Source organism: Ambystoma mexicanum, chromosome 1p, assembly GCF_040938575.1.
Source record: "Ambystoma mexicanum isolate Mex_15411 chromosome 1p, UKY_AmexF1_1, whole genome shotgun sequence".
Taxonomy (NCBI): Eukaryota; Metazoa; Chordata; class Amphibia; order Caudata; family Ambystomatidae; genus Ambystoma; species Ambystoma mexicanum.
Genome location: NC_090921.1, coordinates 1,038,440,019 through 1,038,463,542, shown reverse-complemented (window position 1 = coordinate 1,038,463,542; position 23,524 = coordinate 1,038,440,019). Strand labels below are relative to the sequence as shown.

The window sequence follows — 23,524 nt, the reverse complement described above, 5'->3', positions numbered from 1 at the left end:
TGCCTGCCACACCCTGCCACAGCACATGAAGACCAGGCCTAGGGAGCCACACCCAATGAGTTAACACATGAGGATGTTCTCTGGAATAAAGGCTTTCAGCTCCTGGAAAGTTCTTGTAAAATAAAAGCACTCCTGCACTGAAATAAAGGAAAAACACTCCTGCACTGAAATAAAGTGTTCCTGCTCACATTTCTATATGAGCCTGGCGCCAAAGGCGCCAGCGCCCCTGTGTTTATGGGTCCCAAAGAGACATAAGTGAGTCAAGAAACCCATTGCCCCCATCACTAGGTGGTGTGGTTTTTGTGTTCTGTGGCCTGTGGCCATGACACATGAGGTCTGTCATCGATTCACATGCTCATTAATATTCCCCGTCGTCAGGCTGGGAATCCTCAGTAAAAGAAAAAAGAGTTTCACTTTCACTTACTGTATTTCTCCTTTAAACCAGTCGCTGTCCTCTGGGTCATACTGCCCCCATCCAATGACGGTCCTCTCCCTAAGCCCCTCCTCTGGCAGCCATCTTCAGATTTTTACTGCACCCTTCAGTGTTGGGAGTCCTCGAGTTTGCTCTGTGAGCTACTTCTATGTTTTTTCGTGTTTTTGATGGATAAAGGTTCTCTTTTTTTCCAAAAGTGCCTGTGTGCTCTTTTCTCCATCTGCTGACAGCGGGGATCCATTGTCGGTGAATTTCAGCGCCCCTCAAGGGCGAAGGTCATCAAAGATTCCAGAAGGCCATGGTCCCTACTTTGCGCCCTTTACTTACCTATTTATATAAGGCTATGTATTGTTTTTAAACTCTTTTCTTCCTTATTTATTAGTTCTCTAATATGATTATTACTTATATTGCCTCTCATTCACAGACCTTGCTAGTATAGTGTATATTTGTGATACTTGTGGTTTTTAATTGCAAAATGTTGTCCATGGCCTAAATAAATAATGGTATGTTTATACATTCTGCCGAACTTGTGTTATCAAGAATGCTCATTGTGTATCTAGCTGAACCATTAACCGCTCTAACACTCTGCTATGTCTACACCTTGCTAATAATTCACACTACTCAGATAGAGTTTGGCTAGAAATTAATATCTTTCCCTGTTCACCAGACTAGGGTGGCCTCTCAGGATCTGTCCGCAGAGCTGACTCTGAAATCCATCTCAGCAATTAGATTCTAGATTCTACTGCATCTCTGCGTGACCCTGTTGCATCTCGTCTTGACATTTAAATCTTTCAGCATCTGATAACTTATCTTAATTTACTCCTGAATACTTCTCTATTTTGATCTTTCCTTCTGGTTTCAAACTATCGCAATGGAGCATGCCTCACGATTTCCGTGGGGCGTGATGCTAGGTTTGGGGTGTTGTTGGAAGGTTCCTTTTGGGATCTTAAAGATGATTTGAGTGTCATCTGTGTAGTTGTAGCAAGACAGGCTGTCTGAGCTGATGACAGCGGGGAGGGGGCTCCAGTAGAGTTAAAGAGCAGAGGAGAGAGAGATGCGCCCTGTGGTACTCCTTGAGAAACGGGGTGGGGAGTCGAGGAGAAGGGAGGCATGTGTATTTTTTGCGTTATGTTGGAGAAGGAGTGTTTCAAGGGCAGCAACTGCACAACACAAATGTACAATGCAAACAAAAATTGCATTATAAAATAGAAAGACACCTTTAGCTGTTACAAAGGAGACCACATGCTTGTACAGAAGCATGTACATTTCAGCACAGAAGTGGTGAATGGCCAACAGCTTTGTTAAACAACACAGAGCAAAGAGAGCCAAAGAAAAAACAGATTTCCTGCCAAGGGCAAACTAATATTGCATTGGCCGGCAAGCCAATAAAATGATCCTCGTATGTGAGGTTCTAGAAAAAAGAAGTATGCATCCCTTAGTTAGGAAAAAAATGTAAGCAGAATGATTAAAAGGCATTAATAGGGATTCAAGACAGCATCCAAGGCTTATGTGGTTACTGTTTCAGGTGGCCTCATAAATGTTCAGATAGCAAAGTGTGATTGAAGGGTTATTATTGAACATAATACAATTAAACTTGTAACAGATTGATCCTGGGTTGGTGCACTCTAGTGGGTGTCCCTCTCTCGTCTTCCCATGGCCTCCCACCTCCCTAGCCCAGGTGCTCCTATACCTTCTGCCTTCTCACCACTCTACTATATTTTATCTCTTTTCTCTCCTTCTCTATACTCTTCTTTTCTTTCTCCACCTACTGCCCTTGTCTGTCCCTCCGATGTTCACATACTCTTCTTTCCTCTTCTCTTCTCTCCCCTCTCTTCTTTCATTATTATTTTTATTATCATAGTATTTATTATTGAGCGTGGACCTAGCTTCAACAAGCAACGGAGTGCCTTACAGAGGTAAACAACAATACAGATAAAGAACTGTGTGCTTTACAGAGGTATACAGCAGTACAGATGCATAAGAGCGATTTTCAGAGGTAACATCAGAACAGATATACAACGGGGGGGTAGGATACAGAGGGGAACAGAGGAGGGGTACAGCTGTACAGGGTGGCAGGGAGGAGAGGGGCGGACGGTGTCTAGTGTGTCAGGTGGCGTGACCTCATCAATGAGGTACCTAATCAACTCAACATTGGACTCTGGAATGCTAAATCTGTATGCAACAAAACTTCCTTTATCACAGACTACTCTCACTCCAGCTCTTCTCCCCTAGATCTTCTTGCTATCACAGAAACCGGGATTTCTCAATCAGACACTGCCACTCTGAAGGCCCTACATGACTCCAAACTATCCATCATTCACTCTCCTCGACTGACTGGCAGAAGTGGCGGCATCGGACACCTACTCTCTTCCCGGCACAATGCCTCACAAATCTCAAACATCCTCTCCTACCTCTTTTGAATTCACCATCTCTAATATTGCTCTGCCTCACTCGGTTCACACCATCTCCATCCATCACCCTCCTGGTCCCACTGGACCATTCTTTGATGATCTTGGGCAACTCCTTGATTCTCTTTCAGCTAAACATCACCTAATTCTCTTAGGGGACTTTAACCGTCCCTCTCCAACCACTTCTCAGAAATCTGAACTTCAGTCTTTTCTTAGTGACCACGATCTCCACTCTATCCATAACCAACCTACTGTGAGAAACCAAAGGGTGTCTCACTTGCTAACCCCCGGGGATCTCTCTCAGGTGGCTAGGGCACGGCCATCGGCTTTGGATCCAGACCCTGGGGGTGGACCAGTGCTGGAGGATCACCTGGGTGAGGGATCTTCGGGAGTGCGGGTGAGACAATCGATGGTGAGATGCAGTATCCTCCCCTTTCCCGTGCCCATACCCCATCCTATTTTATAGGATTCTCCGACATCCCAACCCCCCCGCACCCTCTTTCTATCTTTCTACACAAACACTGAGCCGAGGAGGACTGAGAGAGAAGAGGCTAACACTTACATATGCCATTGGACATGTCCCATTCATAAGGTCAGGAACTCGGGCACTTGACCGTAATCACATACATCTGATACCCATTAACTCCCCCCAGCCCCCACACAGATAAAAGGCAGAACATGGAGACACACTCTGAGCAAGGTGGAACACTAGAAGGAGCAGATCGTCTGGGGCGAAGGCAATCCCATTGGAGCAGGACGACCGATCGAGGCATCAGAGTGAGGGGTTGGGAAACCCTGAACATCCCTGCAGGAGGTTGTTGCCTCTGTGAAACCGTGAGAGATACGTGGAGAAAGCCAAAACCCAGACAAGAAGAAGCCTGCATTGCGTTTCAAAGACGCCAGCGACCCTCACGGGTGAACGGCAGAGTTGGGGAGGCAAGGCCAAGCCTGTGATATCAACCTTGACTCTAGAATCAAAGCAGCAGAGAACAAAAAAGAATACACGCAACCAGTGATTTAGCGAAAGATATGAAAGGCCCGTTTGTGTCAAGAGAAGATTGAAGCCGCAACAGTGTCTCACAATTGAAGGTAACGCACGTGCTGATGAGACTCGAAAGAAAGCAAACCTGTAGTGAACTTTAAAGTCAGCGGTAAGTGTGAAGGCAGTGATACAGAGTAGTGGATTGGTCCGGCGAAAGGAAACTGCCCACTCAAAAGTATCAGCAAAATGTTTGATGTTTGTTATAAAGTAACAAAGTGAATGAACTTTGAAATACGCGATAGTCAAGAATAACCCAGACGAAAGGAGAAGTTAAAAAGTTGATTGCTTTGAGAGAAAGACTTCTTTGAACTTTTCAGATTATGTGGTGGAACTACCCAGACCAAGAGACACCGGGGCAAATACCATAAGGAAGAGCTGAAGTGAAAGTCAAAGTGGTCCTGCGGAGGCTTGTGGAAAAGCCTTGCACATTTGAAAGTATTCGACATCAGTGAAAGGTCTGAGGCTGGCTGAGGGAGACCTAGAGCATGAAATAAGTTAGGGGAAGGAACCCTATAAGAAATATAAATAAAGCTTGGGGAGGGGAACCCCTACAAGTGCTTTGATGTGATTGCAACCTCCAAGCCCTGCTGAGGGAGATCTACATTCAATCAGGTACTTTTGTTGAGAGTTCCGAGCCCGACTGAGGGAGACCTACACGAACTATTGATGCCTTGAGAGGTCCGAGTCCCGCAGAGGGGGAGACCTATGTGCATTTTGTTTAATCATGAGAGAACTTTTTGTGAACTTAAGGGACTTTAACGTGGAAAGCCAAGCGGGCCTCCACCCACGTTTTGAACTGCCTTTTTTTGGATAACCTGAGCCAGAGTATCATCCTGTCCACAGGGGCCGCTTTACTCTGTGCTGTCCAACGTGGGGAGGAGAGCTGATTCAGCATTTGAACCTTTGTTATAACACTGACTTTCCTTTGCATACACATTCCCCTTTACACACTTTTTGTATAAGAGATAAAGAAGGCATTAGGTTTTTTAGTATAGGCCATTTTGATTTGACATACACTAACTAGGACTGTTTTCTTTATTATTTGATGGTAGAGACTGCTCCCATTGTAGCTATAGGGCAAAAACCCCAAGAACTGATTACAATTTTTGAAACGTGTTCCTCTTGTGTCAGTGTCATGGGGTAACTCTTTGAATCTCTTATTTATCTCCACCTCTCTCTCAGTCACGAATACTACTGTCACACCATCCATATCTGGTCACTCAATTGTTTACACCACCATCTCCTTTCCACCTTCTCACCTTTGCTCACCACTTGCTTCACTTATTACCAAAAGGAAATTTAAACCTTCTGCCATTCCCCCTTTCGCTCCGACCTACAGTTCTCACTCTGCTCCTTCACACCTGATGCCCCTTCCCCCAACACTGCCTTCTCTACCTTCCAATTCCTACTATACCACTCATTCTCCTCTCACTTCCCACTGCTTATTTTCATACTTAACTCTCAGCATCCTCAACAATGGGTCACCCCATTCATATGCTCTCTCTGCATAGATATGCGTCGACTGCTGTGCACATGGAGGCATACCCACTTGCATGAGGACCTGTAACTCTGCCTCTCTGCCCTGAACTCACTCATGTCCACTCTTGATAAAACTAAAAGGTAATTCTAGTTAGCCCTCATTGACTCTCACTCCAACCATCCACGCCGGCTGCAGGGCACCCTAAACTCACTCCTTACTCCTCCGAAGTCTATGACTATCAACTCCACTCTCACATCTCGTGACCTAGCTGAATACTTTACTGCAAAAATTCCCAAAATTGGAGAGACTCTCCTGAACTTCCTCACACTCCCTCAACCTACATTTTACGCTCCGCCTACTCTATCATCCTCTTTCTCCCACTGTGCTATCTCTACCAATGAAGGCTTGCCCCTCTTGCGCCTGTCAGACCCTCTTGCTCCTCAGCTAGTCAATCCTATTGCTCCTTTGGTGACCTCTCACCTCACTGAACTTTTCAACCTGTCCTTCGACTCTGCTTGCATTCCATCTGTTTTCAAAACAGCCACGGTCATCCCTCTCCTAAAAAAGCAAGGGGCCGACCTGAACGTACCAGCTAACTTTTGCCCTGTGTCTCTCCTTCTGCGCTACTCCTAAAGGTCTCAAAAGGCTTGTGTTCAACAGTCTTACCAATTTCCTAGACATATACAACCTTCGAGACCCAATAGAAGCAGGTTTCCCTTCCTGTTACTCCATGGAAACTGCTGTCATGAATATGTCCAACTTCATTGCCTCTGCTAAGCATTCCAACCTATCCTCTATCTTAATTCTCCTTGACCTGCCTGCTGCCTTTGACACTGTCGATCAGTCCGATATCCGTAAATTCTTTCTTCTTGCGATTCACGATCAAGCGCTTGCCTGGTTTGAATCCTACATTGCACCTCACCAATTCTCTGTCTCCTGGAGCAACAACACCTCTCAACTCACTCCTCGAATTGTTGGTGTTCCACAAGGCTGCTTCTTGGGCCTGCTCCTCTTTACAATCTACACCTCTGCTTTTGGGGCACAAATCTCCTCCTTTGGGTTCTCATACCAACTCTTCTTCTCTTTTCCTGAACTCTCCTCTAATCTCTCTACAAAATTTCCAACTGTCTTTCTGACATTAAATGTTGGATGGCTTCGTACTCTGTGATGTTAAGCCCTGCCAAAAGCCCTCTCTCATCTCTTCCTCTGCCTATCCAGTTCCCACCTGACACTCTCACCTACTCTTCTTCAGCTAGCAAACTCTCCGTCATCTATGACTCTTTTCACACCTTCTCTACTTTATCTCCAAAACTGGAACAGCAGCTCGCCTTATCCTCCTAAATATTAGGAAAATCAGGCACCTCCTTCCTTTCAACACCACCATGCAGCTCTTAATCACTCCTGTCTTCTCTAAGCTGGACAACTGTGCCAGCATCCTCTTTGGACTCCCCAACTATGCTTTCTGCCCTCTCAGCAAAATCATTAACTTTGCTACCAGGGCTCTCTTTGAACTCCCTCACTTCACACCTACTTCCTTGTACCATCGCCATGCTGAATGGATGACGATGCAAAACAAGGCCAGATGTACATGTGTTTTCCTGGTTCACCGATCTATCCACGGTAATGCACCACTGTATCTACCCTCCTCTATGCAACTCTACAAGCCTCCTCGTCATCTCCCTTTGGCCTCCTCGCCTACCCTTGTGGGTCCTCACTCTCTCTATGCTTACACTCGCTTCCGCTCTTTCTCTCTTTTCCAGCATTGGATCTTTCATGGATTCACATGCTTAGAATATTCCCCGCTGGCAGGCTGGGAACCCTCGGTATATTTATAAAGACGTTTTCCATAGGAAAAATTTCGACACTTATGTGTCCCATTTATGTCGTTTTGGCCACTTACGCCTGCACCAATAGGACGTAGTGGTATAAATAGCACCGCCCCCACGGCTCCCTTCAGATTTCAACCGTCTACCAAAGTAGTGGGATCACCTCGAGTATCTGCTATTTTTACAAGGTTGAGTGTGTTTTTTCTTTCACAAATGTCTGGGAAGGCATAATTTCGCCCGTGTGCTACATGCGGTTTAAAGAAGGTGTTTGAAGGAGATGGGCATATGGACTGCATATACTGTCTTCACCCTCATCATTCGGCTGACACATGTGAAATCTGTAAAGGCTTCTCACAGAAGACCCTGAAGGACCGGAATAGACACCTGGTGACGTGGCTAAGTGACGGAGCGGGTGCGTACCCACCATTGGAGGTACTCTACTCATAGCTTGGCCTCGAGATCAAAATCTATGGTACCCCCCTGTAGCTCTTTGTAGCAGAGTCGCCGGCGAAGAAGCCACGTTCGTCGGAAAAACGTCCTTCTGAAAAACATTCTTCGAGGGACTCCTCATCAAAGAAGGCTCCATCTTCTTCCTCCTCGTCAAAAAAGGAGAGAGAAGATGTGTTAAAGACCTCCTCAGGAGACCGCCACAGGTCTTCCTCGAGTCGAGATTCGTTGACACATAAGTCAAGTTAAAAAAAGGCAGGATCTCCTCAAAGCTCTGCGCCACAACAAATGTCGACGGCGGTCCGGTCGTCGACGCCGTCTTTACCATCGGCGCAAGCTATTCCTACGATCATTTCGTTGAGTCAAACGACGGCTGTGGAGAAAATAGCATCGTCGACGGTGGCCCCTTCGGAAGGTTGGCAACCAGAGGTTTACGACCCAGTCTTGCCTGAGGCCTTGTTACAACAAGAAGCGGCCTTCTACGTCTCATCTGTAGAGAATGACCGTGGCCCGATAGTGCGTCCATCGGATCTTGGATTGCAGGGGGTCAATTCGTTGACGGTCTCGAGTGAACGTAGTATCCCAGTCACTGCGCCGTTGCTGAATCCCCAGGCGGTATTGTCCCTGGAAGTGTTGTCCACATTGCAGAAGCTATTGGGACGTTTGGACGCACAATTGCCTGAAGTTAGTATTCCGGCAATAGTACATGCTACGCCAGCCGACGACGAGCCAGGTCCAGCTCCTCGATCAACGGCTAGAGTACCAACAACTCTTCCGGTTAGCGAAGAGCGTCCTCACTCACACCCGGAAGAAGGAGAACTACCAGAGTTTGAGTCTTAACGAGGAGAGTCTTTTTCAGACGCATCTTCATCCCCCTCAAGAGACCCGACATGGGAATCTGAAGCTGAGGTGGAAGCTCCAAGAAGCCCGGCGCAACCATCACCGCCGGATGACATCGGTTCCTTCCACGCAATGATGGGAAAAGCATGTACAGAGTTTGGCCTGGCCCCGGAGGAGGGAAAGAAAGACTGTTTCTTGTTTGATCATATGGGCAAGAGAAGGAAGTCGGTGTTTTCAATCCCCATTTTAGACAATGTCTGGCAAGAAGGCTTACGAACCATGTGTCATCCGTTCTCGGAGCCGGCAGTTAAAGGACGACTAGAAAAGAAGTTCAACGCTCCGGAGTCAACTCCAAAGTGTTTATCGTCTCAACCTTCCCCAGAATCGGTTGTATCGGCAGCTGCGGCCAGGAAGGCGAGGTCACAGCATAAATGCACGACTCCCCCGGACAATGAGACCAGGAGGCAAGATGCTTTTGGCAAAAATGTGTTGTCGATGGGAGCGACGACAGTAAAGGCAGCCAACTCTCTAGCTATTATGGCGAGATATGACAGAGAAATGTGGCATTGTCTAGCCCCTATTATGGAACATCTACCAGAAGAACACAGGAAGTCGGCTATGTTGCTGGTACGTGAGGGGGAAGAGGCGTCAAATCACTCAATTAACATCGCCGTAGACCTGGCAGAATCAGGATTTAAACAAATCAATAACGGAGTGGTTTTGAGGAGGAAAGCCTGGCTTAAGTGTACGACTTTTAGACCAGAAGTACAATACAAGGTGCTCGATATGCCGTGCGAAGGGGAGCAATTGTTTGGGGAGAAAGTGGACGAGGCCTTGAAAGTCATGAAAGAAGACTCGGATACTGCTCGCTCTCTGGGAGCCCTTACAAGTGGCAGACATTTTCGTTCTTTTCGTCCCTTCAGAGGGGCATCAGGTAACTCCCGATTTGGGTCATCTAGGGACCGAGATTTCGGTAGACCATCCTACTCCTCTCAAGGATACAGATGAGCGGCCCAAGCGACTCGTAGAGGCCGAGAATATCAGGCTTCAAGAAGAAGAGGAGGTTACTCATCGTCCACGAAGGACAAGCAGTCTAAGACCCAGCAATGACAAGCTTCAGGACGTCCTGGGAGGCAGAGTGTCTCGTTGCGTCGACGAATGGGAGCGAAAAACATCAGACCGATGGGTTTTAGACACAATACATCTGGGCCTCTCTTTACAATTAAAGGACATGCCACCGCACATTCCACCTGTGTTTTCGGCGCAACCCCTCTTCAAATACTACAGCAAGAGTTAGCGCTTATGCTAAAGAAAGGGGCTATAGAACTGGTCCCGATGGCAGAGAGAGGGCAGGGAGTGTACTCCCGTTACTTCGTTGTCAAAAAACCCAATGGCAAGTGGCGACCCATTCTAGATCTGCGAGATCTCAACAAGACACTAAAGAATCTGAAGTTCAAGATGCTTACGCTTCAGGAGGTTATCCGATCTATGCAGCCGGGGGATTTTTTGGGGTTGTTCGACCTGCAAGACACCTACTTTCATATACCAATGCGTCTATGACACAAAAAATGTCTGCGGTTCGTAGTCGGACGTACCCACTATCAATTCAAGGTACTCCCATTCGGATTAAAGTAATCTCCCAGGACGGTCACAAAATGTTTGGCTCCAGTAGCGGCTTGGCTAAGAAAAGAAAGTCATCATGTTTTACCCTTACCTGGACGATTGGTTGGTAAGGGGATTGTCTCTGATGATAGCACAAGAAAGTTTGAAGGCCACCATGTATCTTCTGCAGCGATTGGGCTTAAACTTCGAAAAGGCCTCCTTAGCTTCCTCAAGGACCTTGGTATTTCTGGGTGCAGAGTTCAAGACGCAGTCAGGATTGGTGAAACCATCCATGGAAAGAGTTCTCAAACTAAGACACAAGGCAATAGAGTGGAAGGTCAACACCAGAGTGTCAGTAAGAAAGTACATGTCCCTACTGGGGGCCATGGCGTCATGTATCCCCTTAATAAACAACTGTCGTCTCTTCATGAGACGGATACAATAATTCTTGGCGGACAGATGGTTCCATAGTCGAGCACTATGGTCAGACAAATTGACCATCAGCATCAAGCTTGTGCAAGCACTGCAGTGGTGGAGAATCTCCATAAATCTAACAAAAGGAATGTCCCTACAGGAACCAGAGTTCCAGATGACGTGGTGACGGATGCTTCTCTGACTGGATGGGGAGCTCATCTGGAGTCCCTGCAAGTACAAGGTCGGTGGTCATCGGAGGAGTCCACCCTTCACATCAACGTGCTGGAGTTGAGGGCGGTGTGTTGGGCCCTGAAATCCTTTCTTCCACGCATAAAGGGATCGGTCGTACGGATACTGATGGACAATACAACAACAATGTTCTACCTGAGAAAACAGGGAGGTACTCCCTCCAGAACCCTCTCGACCGAAGCCCAAGAAATTTGGCATTGGGCTCTCGAACAGAAGATGCATATATTGGCTTTCCACCTGCCAGGAGTAAAAAATGTACAGGTGGACTCTCTCAGCAGAGAAATGAATCGACTGCACGAATGGGAATTGAACGACCAACAACTAGAGAAGGTATTCAGAGAATGGGGCCGCCCTACCCTGGATCTCTTTGCAACGAGAGAGAACAAGAAGTGCTCGCAATACGCGAGCAGGTGGCCACAACCCGACTCACTGGGGGAAGCATTCTCCTTCCTGTGGACGGACAAGTTTCTGTATGCGTTCCCTCAGTTTCCACTCATACGTCGGACTCTACAATGGATTCACAGATATCCATGTCGTGTGATCCTGGTGGCCCCGTACTGGGCGAGACAAGCATGGTTCTCCGATCTACTTCAGCTATCGATGACGAAACCAGTGAGGTTCCAGAAGATCCCAAACCTTCTATCTCAGGACAAGGGAGCAGTTTGGCATCACGGCCCGGACGGCCTCAGCCTGACGGCCTGGCTCCTGACTTCTCCGAGTTTGTGTCGCTAACAATTTTATCGGACTGTCGTCGAATTTTACATGCTGCAAGAACTCTGTCCACAAACGCTTCGTACGCGTGTAAGTGGAAGAGATTCTGCATGTGGTGCAGGGATCAGCCAGGTTCATCTGGCAGCTATTTCGAGATTCACTCGGAAAAGACATTCAATACCATTATTTAGTAACCGGTTAATTAAACATTTCCTGAAAGGTTTATTTCGAACTTTTCCTCCAACTAAAAAGTTTCCTCCGAACTGGAGTCTTAACCTGGTGTTGGCAGCGCTCATGAAGGCTCCTTTCGAACCTATGTCATTGTCATCATTAACATTTTTATCGTGGAAATTAGCTTTTCTGGTGGCTATTACTTCGGCACGACGACTTTCGGAACTACAGGCATTAGTTATTGACCCACCATACTTGAGATTTTGCAAAGATAAGGTGGTATTGGCAACCAACCCTCATTTCATACCTAAAGTTCCAACCATGTTTCACAAGCATTCTTCTATGGTACTACCAACATTCTTTCTAACACCTTCATCTGTCGCGGAGAAAACTCTCCTTACATTAAATGTGAAAAGAGCTCTGAAATTTTACCTCCATCGTACTCAAAATCTTAGAGGTACAAGACAACTATTTGTGGCTTATGGCCCTTCGGCAAAAGGAAAAGTGATCTCAAAGCAAGGACTGGCCCGCTGGGTATCATCTACGATTGCTTTTTGCCATTCGAAAGCAGGAAAACCGCTGGAAAAGCGTCCAACAGCCCATTCGACGAGATCCACTTCGTCGTCAGCGGCATTGTGGTCCGGAATTCCGCTGGGAGATATCTGTCAAGCGGCATCCTGGTCAGTGCCACATACATTTACCCGACATTATTGCTTCGAACAGCAACATGCATAAGATATACAGATGGGACGAGCAGTCCTATGACACCTGTTTCAATAAGGTAAGCCCCGTAGAGGGGTATATCCTTCTACCAATGTACCTTAATGTGTTGTTTTGCGGTTAATGTACTATGACTTGAAATTCAGCCATGGCAAAATGCATGTGTGGCTATAATGATATTGGTTTACATACACACCTCCAAAAGTGGGGGTACTGCTATACAATCTATTCTAAGCATGTGAATCCATGAAAGATCCAATGCTGGAGAAGGGAATCATTTCTTACCTGTAACTCTATTTCTCCAGCATTGGTATCTTTCATGGATTCACATGCGCCCGCCGGCCTCCCCTGCATGCAAACCATATATATCCAATACTACTTTGGGGGTTAAAATCTGAAGGGAGCCGCAGGGGCGGGGCTATTTATACCACTACGTCCTATTGGCGCAGGCGGGCCAAAACGACGTAGATGGGACACAGAAGTGTCGAAATGTTTCCTATGGAAAAAATCTTTATAAATATACCGAGGGTTCCCAGCCTGACGACGGGGAATATTCTAAGCATGTGAATCCATGAAAGATACCAATGCAGGAGAAATGTAGTTACAGGTAAGAAACTATTCCCTTCTCGCCCCTCTTCCATGGAATTCTCTTCCCCTGGACATCCGAGTAACCATCCACACAAAACCATCCGCACGGATTTGTTCAAAACCAAACTAAAAGCCTACCGCCTAACCTCTGAGTTAGCCTCTTAACCTACCTCTCATCTGCCTGCTAGCTAACATTTTCCCCCTCTCCTCAAACCTGCCTCTGTCGCTCACTTCCCTTGGCTCCACTCTAGCACTTCACCCATCATGGTCACATCCTGAGCACAGCAGGCTGTACCGCCTACCTGCACTTAAAAATGTCCAATATTGGTTGTCCTTAATCTATGTATGTCCATTTATGTTTTGTCCCTGGTGACTGTTCCATTTACTCCCCTCCACATACTGGTAAGAATGTCCCTCAAACTCACTGCATTGTAAGAAGCTCACTGCTTCCCGTCAAAATCTCATTTCTTATCTATTGTGTGGTCTTTTGTAATCAAAAGAGCATTGTTCCTCCTGTATATAAATAAATAACATATATAAAAATAAGGGTAATAGTGATGTAAATATATTAAGTCAGGATCCAATCTAATTGATGTGCTTTACAATACGTCGGTCCAGAATATTGTGGGGTACACACAGTTGCTTCTACTGCCTGAATTTTTAAAAAAATAGTCCATGTGAGTCCTTTTGGTTATGTATGCTCATATATTGAAATTGCCTTGAACCAAACATCTTTGTGTAGAGGTCACAATGGATAGAAAAAAAATGATGTATTTCTGTGAGCAAAAGCAGTTTGTTGGATAGAGGGGGGTGGTACATCAGGTCAATGGAGAATGTGTGTGTATGAAAGGTACACATTGCCTTTAAATAACTCATAGGAAGGGTAAAGGATTTACGTATTGAAATATGAAGTGTTGTTTATATTTTAAAGTTAGGCCACCTCAATTTGTATCCAACCCGTCTATATGTGTAAGTCGATATCCAGGGGGTGCCAGTGAGTCTTCTAGGTTCAGAAAATTCATTGAGCCAAGTTTCAATCAGAAAACATATATATGCAATGTAGCTATTAGTATATGGCTTGGAATAGTGTAAGTATAAGCAACAGCCAAAAAAAGGGTGTTAATTGGAAAACACTTTAGTAGAATTTCAGACCTTACAAGATGGCGGTGGAGGGAAGGGGGGTGGGGGTGGAGTAGCAATTGTACCCTGGTATTTGGTTGTAAATGGCATAGCCTCTAGTTTAATGATAATCTTAGGGTAATATACTTGGTCTTAAGATATTGTTTGTAATCATTGTATTATAGGTTCATGAACAATAGTGTTTCGGAATAAGAGTTAAGGCTTTTTAGCCCATCAGATGTATATTGGTTGGTCATATTTGAGTTTGAGAGACAATCCTCAAGAAAGGAAGTTGTGAAATTTTACATTGGTGCATTTCAGGAAGAGAATACATTGTAAAAAAAATCAGTAGCAGGAATGTAGCATAGTGGATCTGTTGCCAAACAGGCCTAACCCGCTTTGTGATTCCTGTAAGCCCTGAGGTTGCGGAATAAAACATGTAATTATTACGACTATAGGGGACTATTGGTAGTTTAGTTCATTTAGAAACATGTACAAATCTCTTTCTAAAAATGGGGTGTATAGTGGATGTACAAACTCTAAGTCCCCAAGAGAAACAAAGCAACTTTGGTAGTTAATGTGTATGTAAAATTCAATGGTACTTGTATGGAGTTTTTAATGTTCAGAGGTTTTGTCCATTCAATTCTTACTTACAGGTCCCAGGCATTTTCGCGACCCAACCAGAAGAGAAGCAGAACCACTTTCAAAGCCTAGGGACTTGCTGAGGGATTGCTGCATAGTGGAACACCAGCCCATTGAAGGTTTCCGTCAAGGTCGGGGGGGGGGGTGTCCTGGAGATGGTCTGCACACACAGAGTGCAGTCACACCAGAAGAGTACCCTTTACCGGAGATAGGGTCAAAAGACCTGAGAAATCTGCTCAGGCTGAAAACTGCGACAAAGAATACCCAGGGAGTGGGTGGGGATTCAGGGGTATCCTGGGTTGTTGTGATTGGGTCTGGCTAGATAACATTTCTGTGCTCCATTTCAAATTGCAGAGTTCGAGAATATGCCAGAACCACGTGACGCAGGATGAAAGAAGATCTGCTCCTGGCAACCCACAATGCAGAGGGCACGGCAGCTACTCAAGGACTGATGGGGAGTGCAATGATGGCCCTAAATTGCAGGTCAGGGAGGGTTCCATGTGGGAACAGCTGCAGACGTATAGAGCTCGATGTCCCTCGAATAAAGGAGAGGATTTGCCAGAGCAGCAGCCAGCTCATTTCCAGCCACAAAACGGGGGCCCCTCACCTCAGATTCTGCTGCAGGCACAGCGGTATCAGCACAAAAGGCCTGTGGAAACCAAAGAAGAGCTTGAGCAAAGATTCCTCGGTGTAAAAAGCAATGATGCAGTAGGAGGAGGACAGAGCACAGCAAGTAAGGAAGAGCCAGGATCCACAGGTGCATCTAATCTGTACAACAATCTTGTGAGTAGGTTTTCCGCAAACCTCTAATAGTCTACATCCCCTTAATTCTACTCAGGCTTGGGTATCCCTGCCCACCAATCTACAACCATGCACTATTCAAAGGTTCTTGCAGCTGTCATATCAGGATGGGTCAGCCAAACTCCATTCCATTAGACATGCATTCACAGATGTGGATAAATGTGTCTAGGAGACTCTAGTTCAGTGTACGATGGAATACATAAACCTGTGTGGCCTCTCTAAATAGCTTACAAGCCACTTTGGATATTTCTCTTGGACATACAAGCAAAGGAAAGACCCCAGACAAACAGATCAGGGTATAGAACTTTCATTTACTTGATATCCAAATGGCCACCATATGGTTGCATTTGACTATCGACACACTAAAATGGTTGCCTAATGGTGTTGCCAAAAACAAAACATATAACTGCCAGGCCCAAGCTCCTGTGATGAATCGGAGATGATTCCCCAAGAAAACCTGGCCTAGGTCCCTTCTCATGTGGCCATGGAAAGGTGACGCTTTCTGATCCTGACCGTGGGGGTGTTCTGCGGGATGGTCACATTGGGAGGGAAGCAGGTCAGCAGGAATGGGAAAACCCCTTTAATAACTTTCCCTGAGACCCTACCATCTTGATGGCCTATTGTTAAATTGAAACAGTGAATGAAAGAGGTAATTTGAATATTGCTAACTTCAAGTCCTACAATGCACAAAGTACTGCAACGAGGAAGAGGAACGCAGAGGCACTGGGCTGCAAGACGCAGCCCAGTGATGTTAATGACCCACACCCGAGAGGGAATGGCCAGTATAAAGGGCTCCCCTCAGGTACAGGCCATAGGAAGAAGCAGGAGGTGGAGTGATTGTCGTGACACATGGAGATCTGTGTTATATATAACCCCTCACGAGATAGGCCCCCTGAAAACAAAAAAGAGGGATACGTGCCCCATTGTTTGAAAGTGATTGTCATGACTCCATGTTGCAGTGGCAGCAGAAGTTGAAAGAGGGCGGAGACCACCAATTGCAGAGCAGATGCTGGTTCTGAGAGTGTGTCTACCTTTAAAGACCTTGTATGCAGAGGCTGCACAGCGGTAAGTGTTGCTTTGGAAAGCTTTCCCTCTTTGTGCCGTGAATGCAGAGGTTGCGTGATGCGAAGCGTTAATGTGAAAGGCTTTTCCCATTTTAAGTTGGGCTCCAGCGGCAGGCGTGCATCAGAGTGTTCGTGGAGCTGGGAACGCTCCTCTGCCGACCGATGTGGGCCGCAGGAAGTGCAAAGGAGGGGGCTGCCGTGTAGAAGGAAGCGGAGAAGCAGATGTCACTATGGCAGAGGAGCAAGCAGACAAGCAGACGCTTATGCAGCAACCAGTGAGTTGACTGATACTCTGTAACCCCGGAACGCTCCTAATGGACCTTGGTGATCATTTTGAATACTGCACTTATGTACAGAATTTAAAGTGGAAGACTGATTATGGCTTTGAATGCCGAACTGTTACAAAGAAGTTGAAATGGCAGATTAAGAGCTTTGGGAACAGGCAAGAAGGGTATAATAATCCTCATAACAATTGAAGCAATTGCCAAAGACAAGAGAGGGCAATATTCAGAAAAGTGAATAAGAGGCAATATTGCCAAAGCCATACTAGAATCATTTGACAAAAACCATCAGCTGAGTATAACCCATGTTGCCAAAAGGAGAAAGAGGCAAGAGTTTTAAAAGAACCAAACACTCATTGTCTAAGCCTAAGAGAAGCAAGGGCAATAACAAGTTATTATCAGCACCTGGTTGAGGTAGGAGTGGGAAAACGAGAGTGGTAGGAAAGCAGCCCTCCTGATAGAAAGTATTCAGGAGGAGAGGAGCATAACCTATGTTGAATGTGGCAATCACATGTGTGGAACAAACAGCACCACTGTGTCTCATGTTATTGCAGAAGAAATAATGAATACTGATGTTGTTGAAAGTTAAAAGACGTTGCTAAGTTGCTTGAAGTAAAACTTTACCCAGAGGTACTTGTAGTAGATCCTTTTTGAGTCATGGCAGGCAAGTATACCAGGGCAGGGACTTTGTAGCAGTAGTCCTGGCAGATGATTGGACAAGGAGGAAGTCATTGAAGTAATGTGTTGTGGTTAAAAACTGTGAAGAGGAAGAAAAGGCAAAGACTACTCAAATACTTTATGACGTGTTGTGGAATCATCCAGACAAATCATTATTGTTGATACAGATGAACTGCAGAAGTATTTTTGTTTTTTAAAAAGTTGTGTTAAACTCTGTTACAGTGGAGGGACAAAGACCTATTGTATATTTTGAACTGTTGGTCAAAAGTCCAGGTGAGAGACTTTTGGAGAAAGAAAAACTTTATCATCAGGACTTTGTGGCAAGACAGAACTTTCATATTTTAAACTGTTGATTGAAAATCCTGGTTTGAATCTGAGCAGGGGATTTCACCCAACTTACAAGGAGAAACCGTCATCAGGTTTATGTTGACCATAACTGTTATTTCTGTTATCCTTGAATTACCATATATTCCCTTTTGTAAGTTTGTTGTATGTATAAGTCTGAGGGACATATTCCTTTTGTTAGATTGTTTCCTTTAGTTTATTTTGATAGGCAGGGAAATCCTCGTCAGGGTAGGGCTAGGGAGGCATTTGTCAAACCCTTTCGAGTTAATAAAATGGCATCTCATGAAAAACCTTTACCAAGTTGTCTGCCTCATGACCCCTCACACTTACTCATGGAGCAAATGGGGAGCCACATGGGCTACTAAGGGCAGCACACCAAAAAGGAGTTGCGCAGAGGTTGTTGATGCCTAGAACCCAACCTAGCAAGAAACCTAGCAAAAGGTTTTCGGTACTCCCGGTTGACAAAAGGAAACCTAAAAATTGACTTCTGACCTAGCATTCCTAGAGAGAACTCATGTCCCTCCGAACCTGCCCCTTTATGTGAACAGATTGTAAACACTATAGCTCTGCAGTTTCTCAGCAGCTGAGTGCCAGGAAAATGGGGATGGACGGAGGTAATCGGGTGCAGCCAGCTCCATATTTACCACCCACAATGTCATATCCACAGTCATGGGCGCCAATGACCCAGACGAGGAGCAGCAGTGCACTCCCTAGTGGCTGAAAAGATTTCTGGAGCCAGATTGACTGTGAAAGATGCATTCCTAAACTGAGGAATCTATCTGAGGAAGAACTTATCCATCGGAAAGATCATTATTGAAGGTAAGTAATTTGTTTGCCTAGTTATGAGTTGACTGATCTCATAAGTTAAACAGGGCGTTTCCTTACAGGCTGTTAAGTTTAAAAGTTGTACCTAACATGAATGGTTCCACACATTGTATGAGTGACAGTGTTTTATTCTTTCTTACTTCCAATAGCCCAGCTTCACTTCCTCTGGTTCCTGCTCTAGCACATCAGACCCTGGTGGAATTTGCAGCAGTGGCTGGAATATAGGTACTGAATCTGTTATTTTTATTTATCTAATGATATTTAAATGGATCAGGAAAGGAATTGCAGAAACATCATTCCATATGTCCGTAGAAAGGTTTCTCATTAGTGGCAGTGAAACCTTCCCTGAGACCCAAAACACACAGTACCAACTGCTCAGGCCGTGTGTTATTTCATCCAGACATGCATTATTTGATGTCATCTAAACTTTGCAGTTTTCCAAGTGATGTGCGGCCAGCCCACAAGATGGCAGCCTCGGAGAATCACACTCGGAATATGCAGCTCCCTTGCCTCAAGTGTTCCCTGGAAGTGGACACGTCATTCTTGTCACTGGCTTTTTAACCCTTTAAGTGCCATGGGTGTTTACCATCCCCCCACCCCCCAGTGTCCAGGCCTTTTTTGGTGATTTCGGTATGTCGCCATTCAATGCCTTGTACCTTTTTTGTTACATGAGATATCTCGCCCAAATATTGCCATTTTTTTCCCACATGTAGGTGGTCGTAACGCCACCCAGGAATCCTAGGTTGCTGTAGGGGGTGAGAGAAAATAACCAAAAAGGGCGAAAATGTTGTGTTTTTTCAAAAAATGTCAATAAGATGATGTACAAAGAAGCCTGTGGTTTTTTCCTTGTAAAAGCTAGGAACAAATGGTTTGCTGTGCTGAATTCCCCCATTTCCTGGCTTTCAAGAACAGGTTGAGTGGAAACGAACAACAATTATTTTGATGTGGTTATAAACCGTTTGTGAAAGGTAGGCGATTTTGGCCATTTTTGCCAATTGGACATGCCTGGTCGGAATGGAAGCAAAGTGTAGGAAAGCCAAATTGGAGGACAGAAAGGCATACATTTCTGAAAAGTAGAAAAAATTCCAAGTTTAGGAAGGGGTGATTTGCGCAGGTCGGGCAACAACTAGGTAGGGGGAAATGCCATAGCTTGGGGAAAAAGCGGGAAAATGACCGAAAAAAAGGGTATGTGGTGGACATGGTTGGCTTTGTACGGCAATGGCTTCTATGAATTTTGAGAAAAACAATGCTCCGCTACATTCCCCCGACTCTTGCAGTTAGAAAAGCGCACATTTTTTGTAGTGTTTCACAAAACAAGCAATACCACATGCCAAACACTGAGCCATGGTACACAGGAGTTTTATGCTTGCGGCCTGAACAGATGTACTTAGCATGTGTAAATCAGGAAAACCAATGTGGTGAGGAACGGCAAGCATACATTTTTTGAAAGAGCACAGGCAGACCTTTTCAAAGGTAGGTGACTTATGCAGTTTACAAACACCCAACGAAGAAACTGTGAACGAAGCTTGCTGCCACCTCCTGGAGCTTTGAATTGCCTGGTGAAGTCCTGCTACTGTACTGACCTCCTTTTTCACCTAGACAGAGCAGCTCTGGATGGAACGACTTCTCCCCTTGGGTTAGTGGAACCAACTAACCATGAGACGAACTCCACTGGAGCACCATCCCCGATTTGCTGTGCCTCTCCATTGCTTCCGAAGCCCAATTACAGGTGTTGAATGTCCGTAGTCAAGTGCCACGAAACGAATCCGGCTAGAAGCTCCAGGAGACTCCTAAGAACCATCCAGAAGTAGGACCTCCAGATCCAGAGGCCCCTCACCAGAGTTGAGGACCGATGGCGTAAAGAGAGTTCAACCGGTGTCCAAGATCTGCAACAGTGCTGTTTGCTAAGTGCTGAAACCGCAAAGTGCTGCTGTACCGAAATGAGCCCGTAGCTGTCAACGATTTCCCAAGTACCCCCGCCGGAGCCCTCCAGACGTCCCTCCTCTTGTCCCCATGACTGAAGGTCAGGAACAAGGGTCTGCACCACTGTAGCAAGACAGATTACAGCTGGACCACTCTTCTTCAAATCAGAAGTACTGTTTAGGCTTGGAGTACTTGCCTTATTGCCTTTTAGCTCTTCTCATTTGGGAATTGCATTGGCTTACCTTTTAGAGTTGATTTCAACTCTCTTCTCACAGGCTTAACAGCTTGTGGCCCTACAAGTGATTTTTCTAAAGACTATCTAACTTTGTGCAAGACTTTGATCTAAGAAGTGCATCGGATCCATAGACTGTGTCCCAAATGACTTTGGCTGTCCTGGTTCCCTGAAGACTCTTCTAGTCCATTGACTTTGATACTGTTTGTCCCTCATAGGTGGTAGCTTGTTGTATACTGTTACTGGTGGGAAAGGCTTATCTAGATTTCATTGGAAGATTTAGTTGTCCTCACATATACTGAGAAACTGTCTAACCTTTTTCCTTCCCTAACCTTTCTTTTCTGCAACCTCAGAATCTGCAAAGTATACTAGTGAGATATATAAATGCCATTACTGTCCTTGTGATTGAAGTCACCTTAGGGTGTAGGAATTGTGTAAGAAGCATATCCAAAGATTATCCACTAACTTGTTTTAATTCTGAAAAATGAACATTATTACAACGAATTACCTTTTTAAAAAACGCTTATTTAAAAATTGATGTTAATTAAATAACTATTTATAACTGAAACTTTGAGTGTAAGAGTTATTTGACTACTTGTATTTACAGATTTCATTTGTTCAGCTCTACAGCTCACATTTACCCCTCTAGAGGTAAGCCTGGCTGCTCATTCACACTACCCACTTGTGTAGTACAGACCTAAACCAAATGTTGGGTTACCTAATACCAAGCAGATAAGTGCTGTGTAGTCTCACACAGTGTGACTGCACCAATTCTTACCTAACCGAGTCCTCCTGGTCCTTTGGGGCCCTTCTCCTCCCAGGTGATCCTCCCGGCTAATACCACCCCCACGGTCAGGATCAGGCAGCGGCTGCCTTCCCCTGGCCATCTGGGTGGAGACTTAGGTAGGGTTTTTGTGAGGACTCTGCAGGATTCATCACATTATAGAAAACCCTTGATATTCACTGAAACAACGTGCAACGGCGGTAAATTGAGCAATACTTTGATATGATATGGCTTTTATAACACGCCTATACACAAGTGTTTGTGACAAAACCGTTCAACTTCCCATTTGTGATGTAATCAGTGATGTCATATATGATGAAATTAGTGATGTCACCAGTGATGTAATCTCTGTCATCATTGTAGTCATATGCCTGGAAAACAGCGAACGTGAAGTTAAGTCTGCAGAATTTCAGGGGTTTTGTTGCATTACATTTTTACCTTAACATCCCTACCACTAAAGTTCTTTTCCCTGAATATATATTTCTGATGTTTGTGAAATCTGCTTAGATCACATGCTGTGCATAGGCCGACATTTAGTGGAAGCTGCGGAGCATTACAGTTTGTTTTTCGAAACTCGAATAGGGACGTCGAACAGGGCATGCCAGTAATACTATCCATAGTGTGATGTCCCCTGTACCCATGATCCCTCACTCGTGTAGGACCCTCAGATTGTTTTTTCCCACCATACTTGTTGGATGCATGTTGCAGAGTTACTTCGGCGCTAAGCCATTTATAGTTAATAATTACCGTTAATACTCCCCCTTTCTCTTCCACTATACGCCGAAGATAGACACCGGTGAAGATCATGGAAATCAGCCGTCGAGAACTGCCACGACGGACTCCGGGCCTTGGCAGGCCTCTGGCCATGGCCCTATACAGTAGGGATAGTGGGGGGTGGTCATACAGGCTATTTTCCCCCTTTCTTACATATACACGCCCGCTGCCATTTGGTAACATATGGACAGTACACCATTCAAATTCTGCCCTAAGTATAATAGGAAGTTTCCCTGGGTGGATAAGCACAATACGTGCAATCTGTATCTCCCACAAGACCATCCCGAGGCTACCTGTCGAGCTTGCCAGCTCTTTAAGCCGAAGACCCTTAAAGACTGCTCGACTAAGCGCTGGGCCCACTACGCCAGGCAACTAGAGGCCATGGAAGTAGAGGGGACATTCAGCGATGGCAGCAATGCCGCCGAATCGGCCGGCGAGGGCAAAGGGGTGACTTCGGACACCCGCGCGCATGCCTACGACCCCAAAGGACTGGCCAACGGCCACGTTGTGGGGACAGCATCCGGTGGCAAAAGCGCTTCACATCATACCACCACATTGGCCCCGGCCGTGACTCGACACGTGTGTCGAGTGATCGGCGCCAGACGACACCACGAGAGCGGTCCAATGAATCCTTGTTGGCGTTGGCCTCATGACAAAACCCAACCGTCTTCGGTTGATAAGGGTGTCGCCCGATCAACAGCCCCCGAGGCCCGATCACCAGATAGCAAAACCGTTCGGCACTCTGAAGAGGCTAGACTCGTCAAGTCTGACCGTTCTCCCGAGACTACACGTCCTTCTTCGAATCCTGCGTCCAAAACTCGACGCGATTTGTCGAAATCTTCGGAGGCCCATAAAAAATCAGGTAAACATTCCTCTAGCCATGGGGGAGGGGATAAGCAACACAAGTAAACCTCTTCAAGTCCCCATGTTCATAAGGAGAAGCGAAAGGGCCCAACGGAGACAAGGAAGGCTAAGGTTTCAGAACCTACCACAAAAATTGTTCCTCCCACTGCTGAGGATATGGGCACCGATGAGGAACTAGAACCTGTTGTTATTCCAAGCTCCAAAGAATGGAGCTCAGCAGACATTGATAGGGGTATGAAAAGATTAACATTTGTGGCTAAC

The 23,524-nt window shown here is 45.7% G+C and overlaps 1 protein-coding gene across 5 annotated transcripts in view; it reads left to right on the top strand.

Annotated features, from left to right (window-relative positions):
• The window catches only part of WDR59 (WD repeat domain 59), a 1,538,892-nt gene that overhangs the window by 1,437,172 nt on the left and 78,196 nt on the right, over positions 1 to 23,524 (top strand). For all 5 annotated transcript variants that reach the window (XM_069604207.1, XM_069604197.1, XM_069604168.1 and 2 more), the window contains one exon: positions 18,836 to 18,911. In XM_069604207.1, coding sequence (XP_069460308.1) covers positions 18,836 to 18,911 — 76 coding nt within the window. The remainder of the gene's footprint in view (positions 1 to 18,835; positions 18,912 to 23,524) is intronic.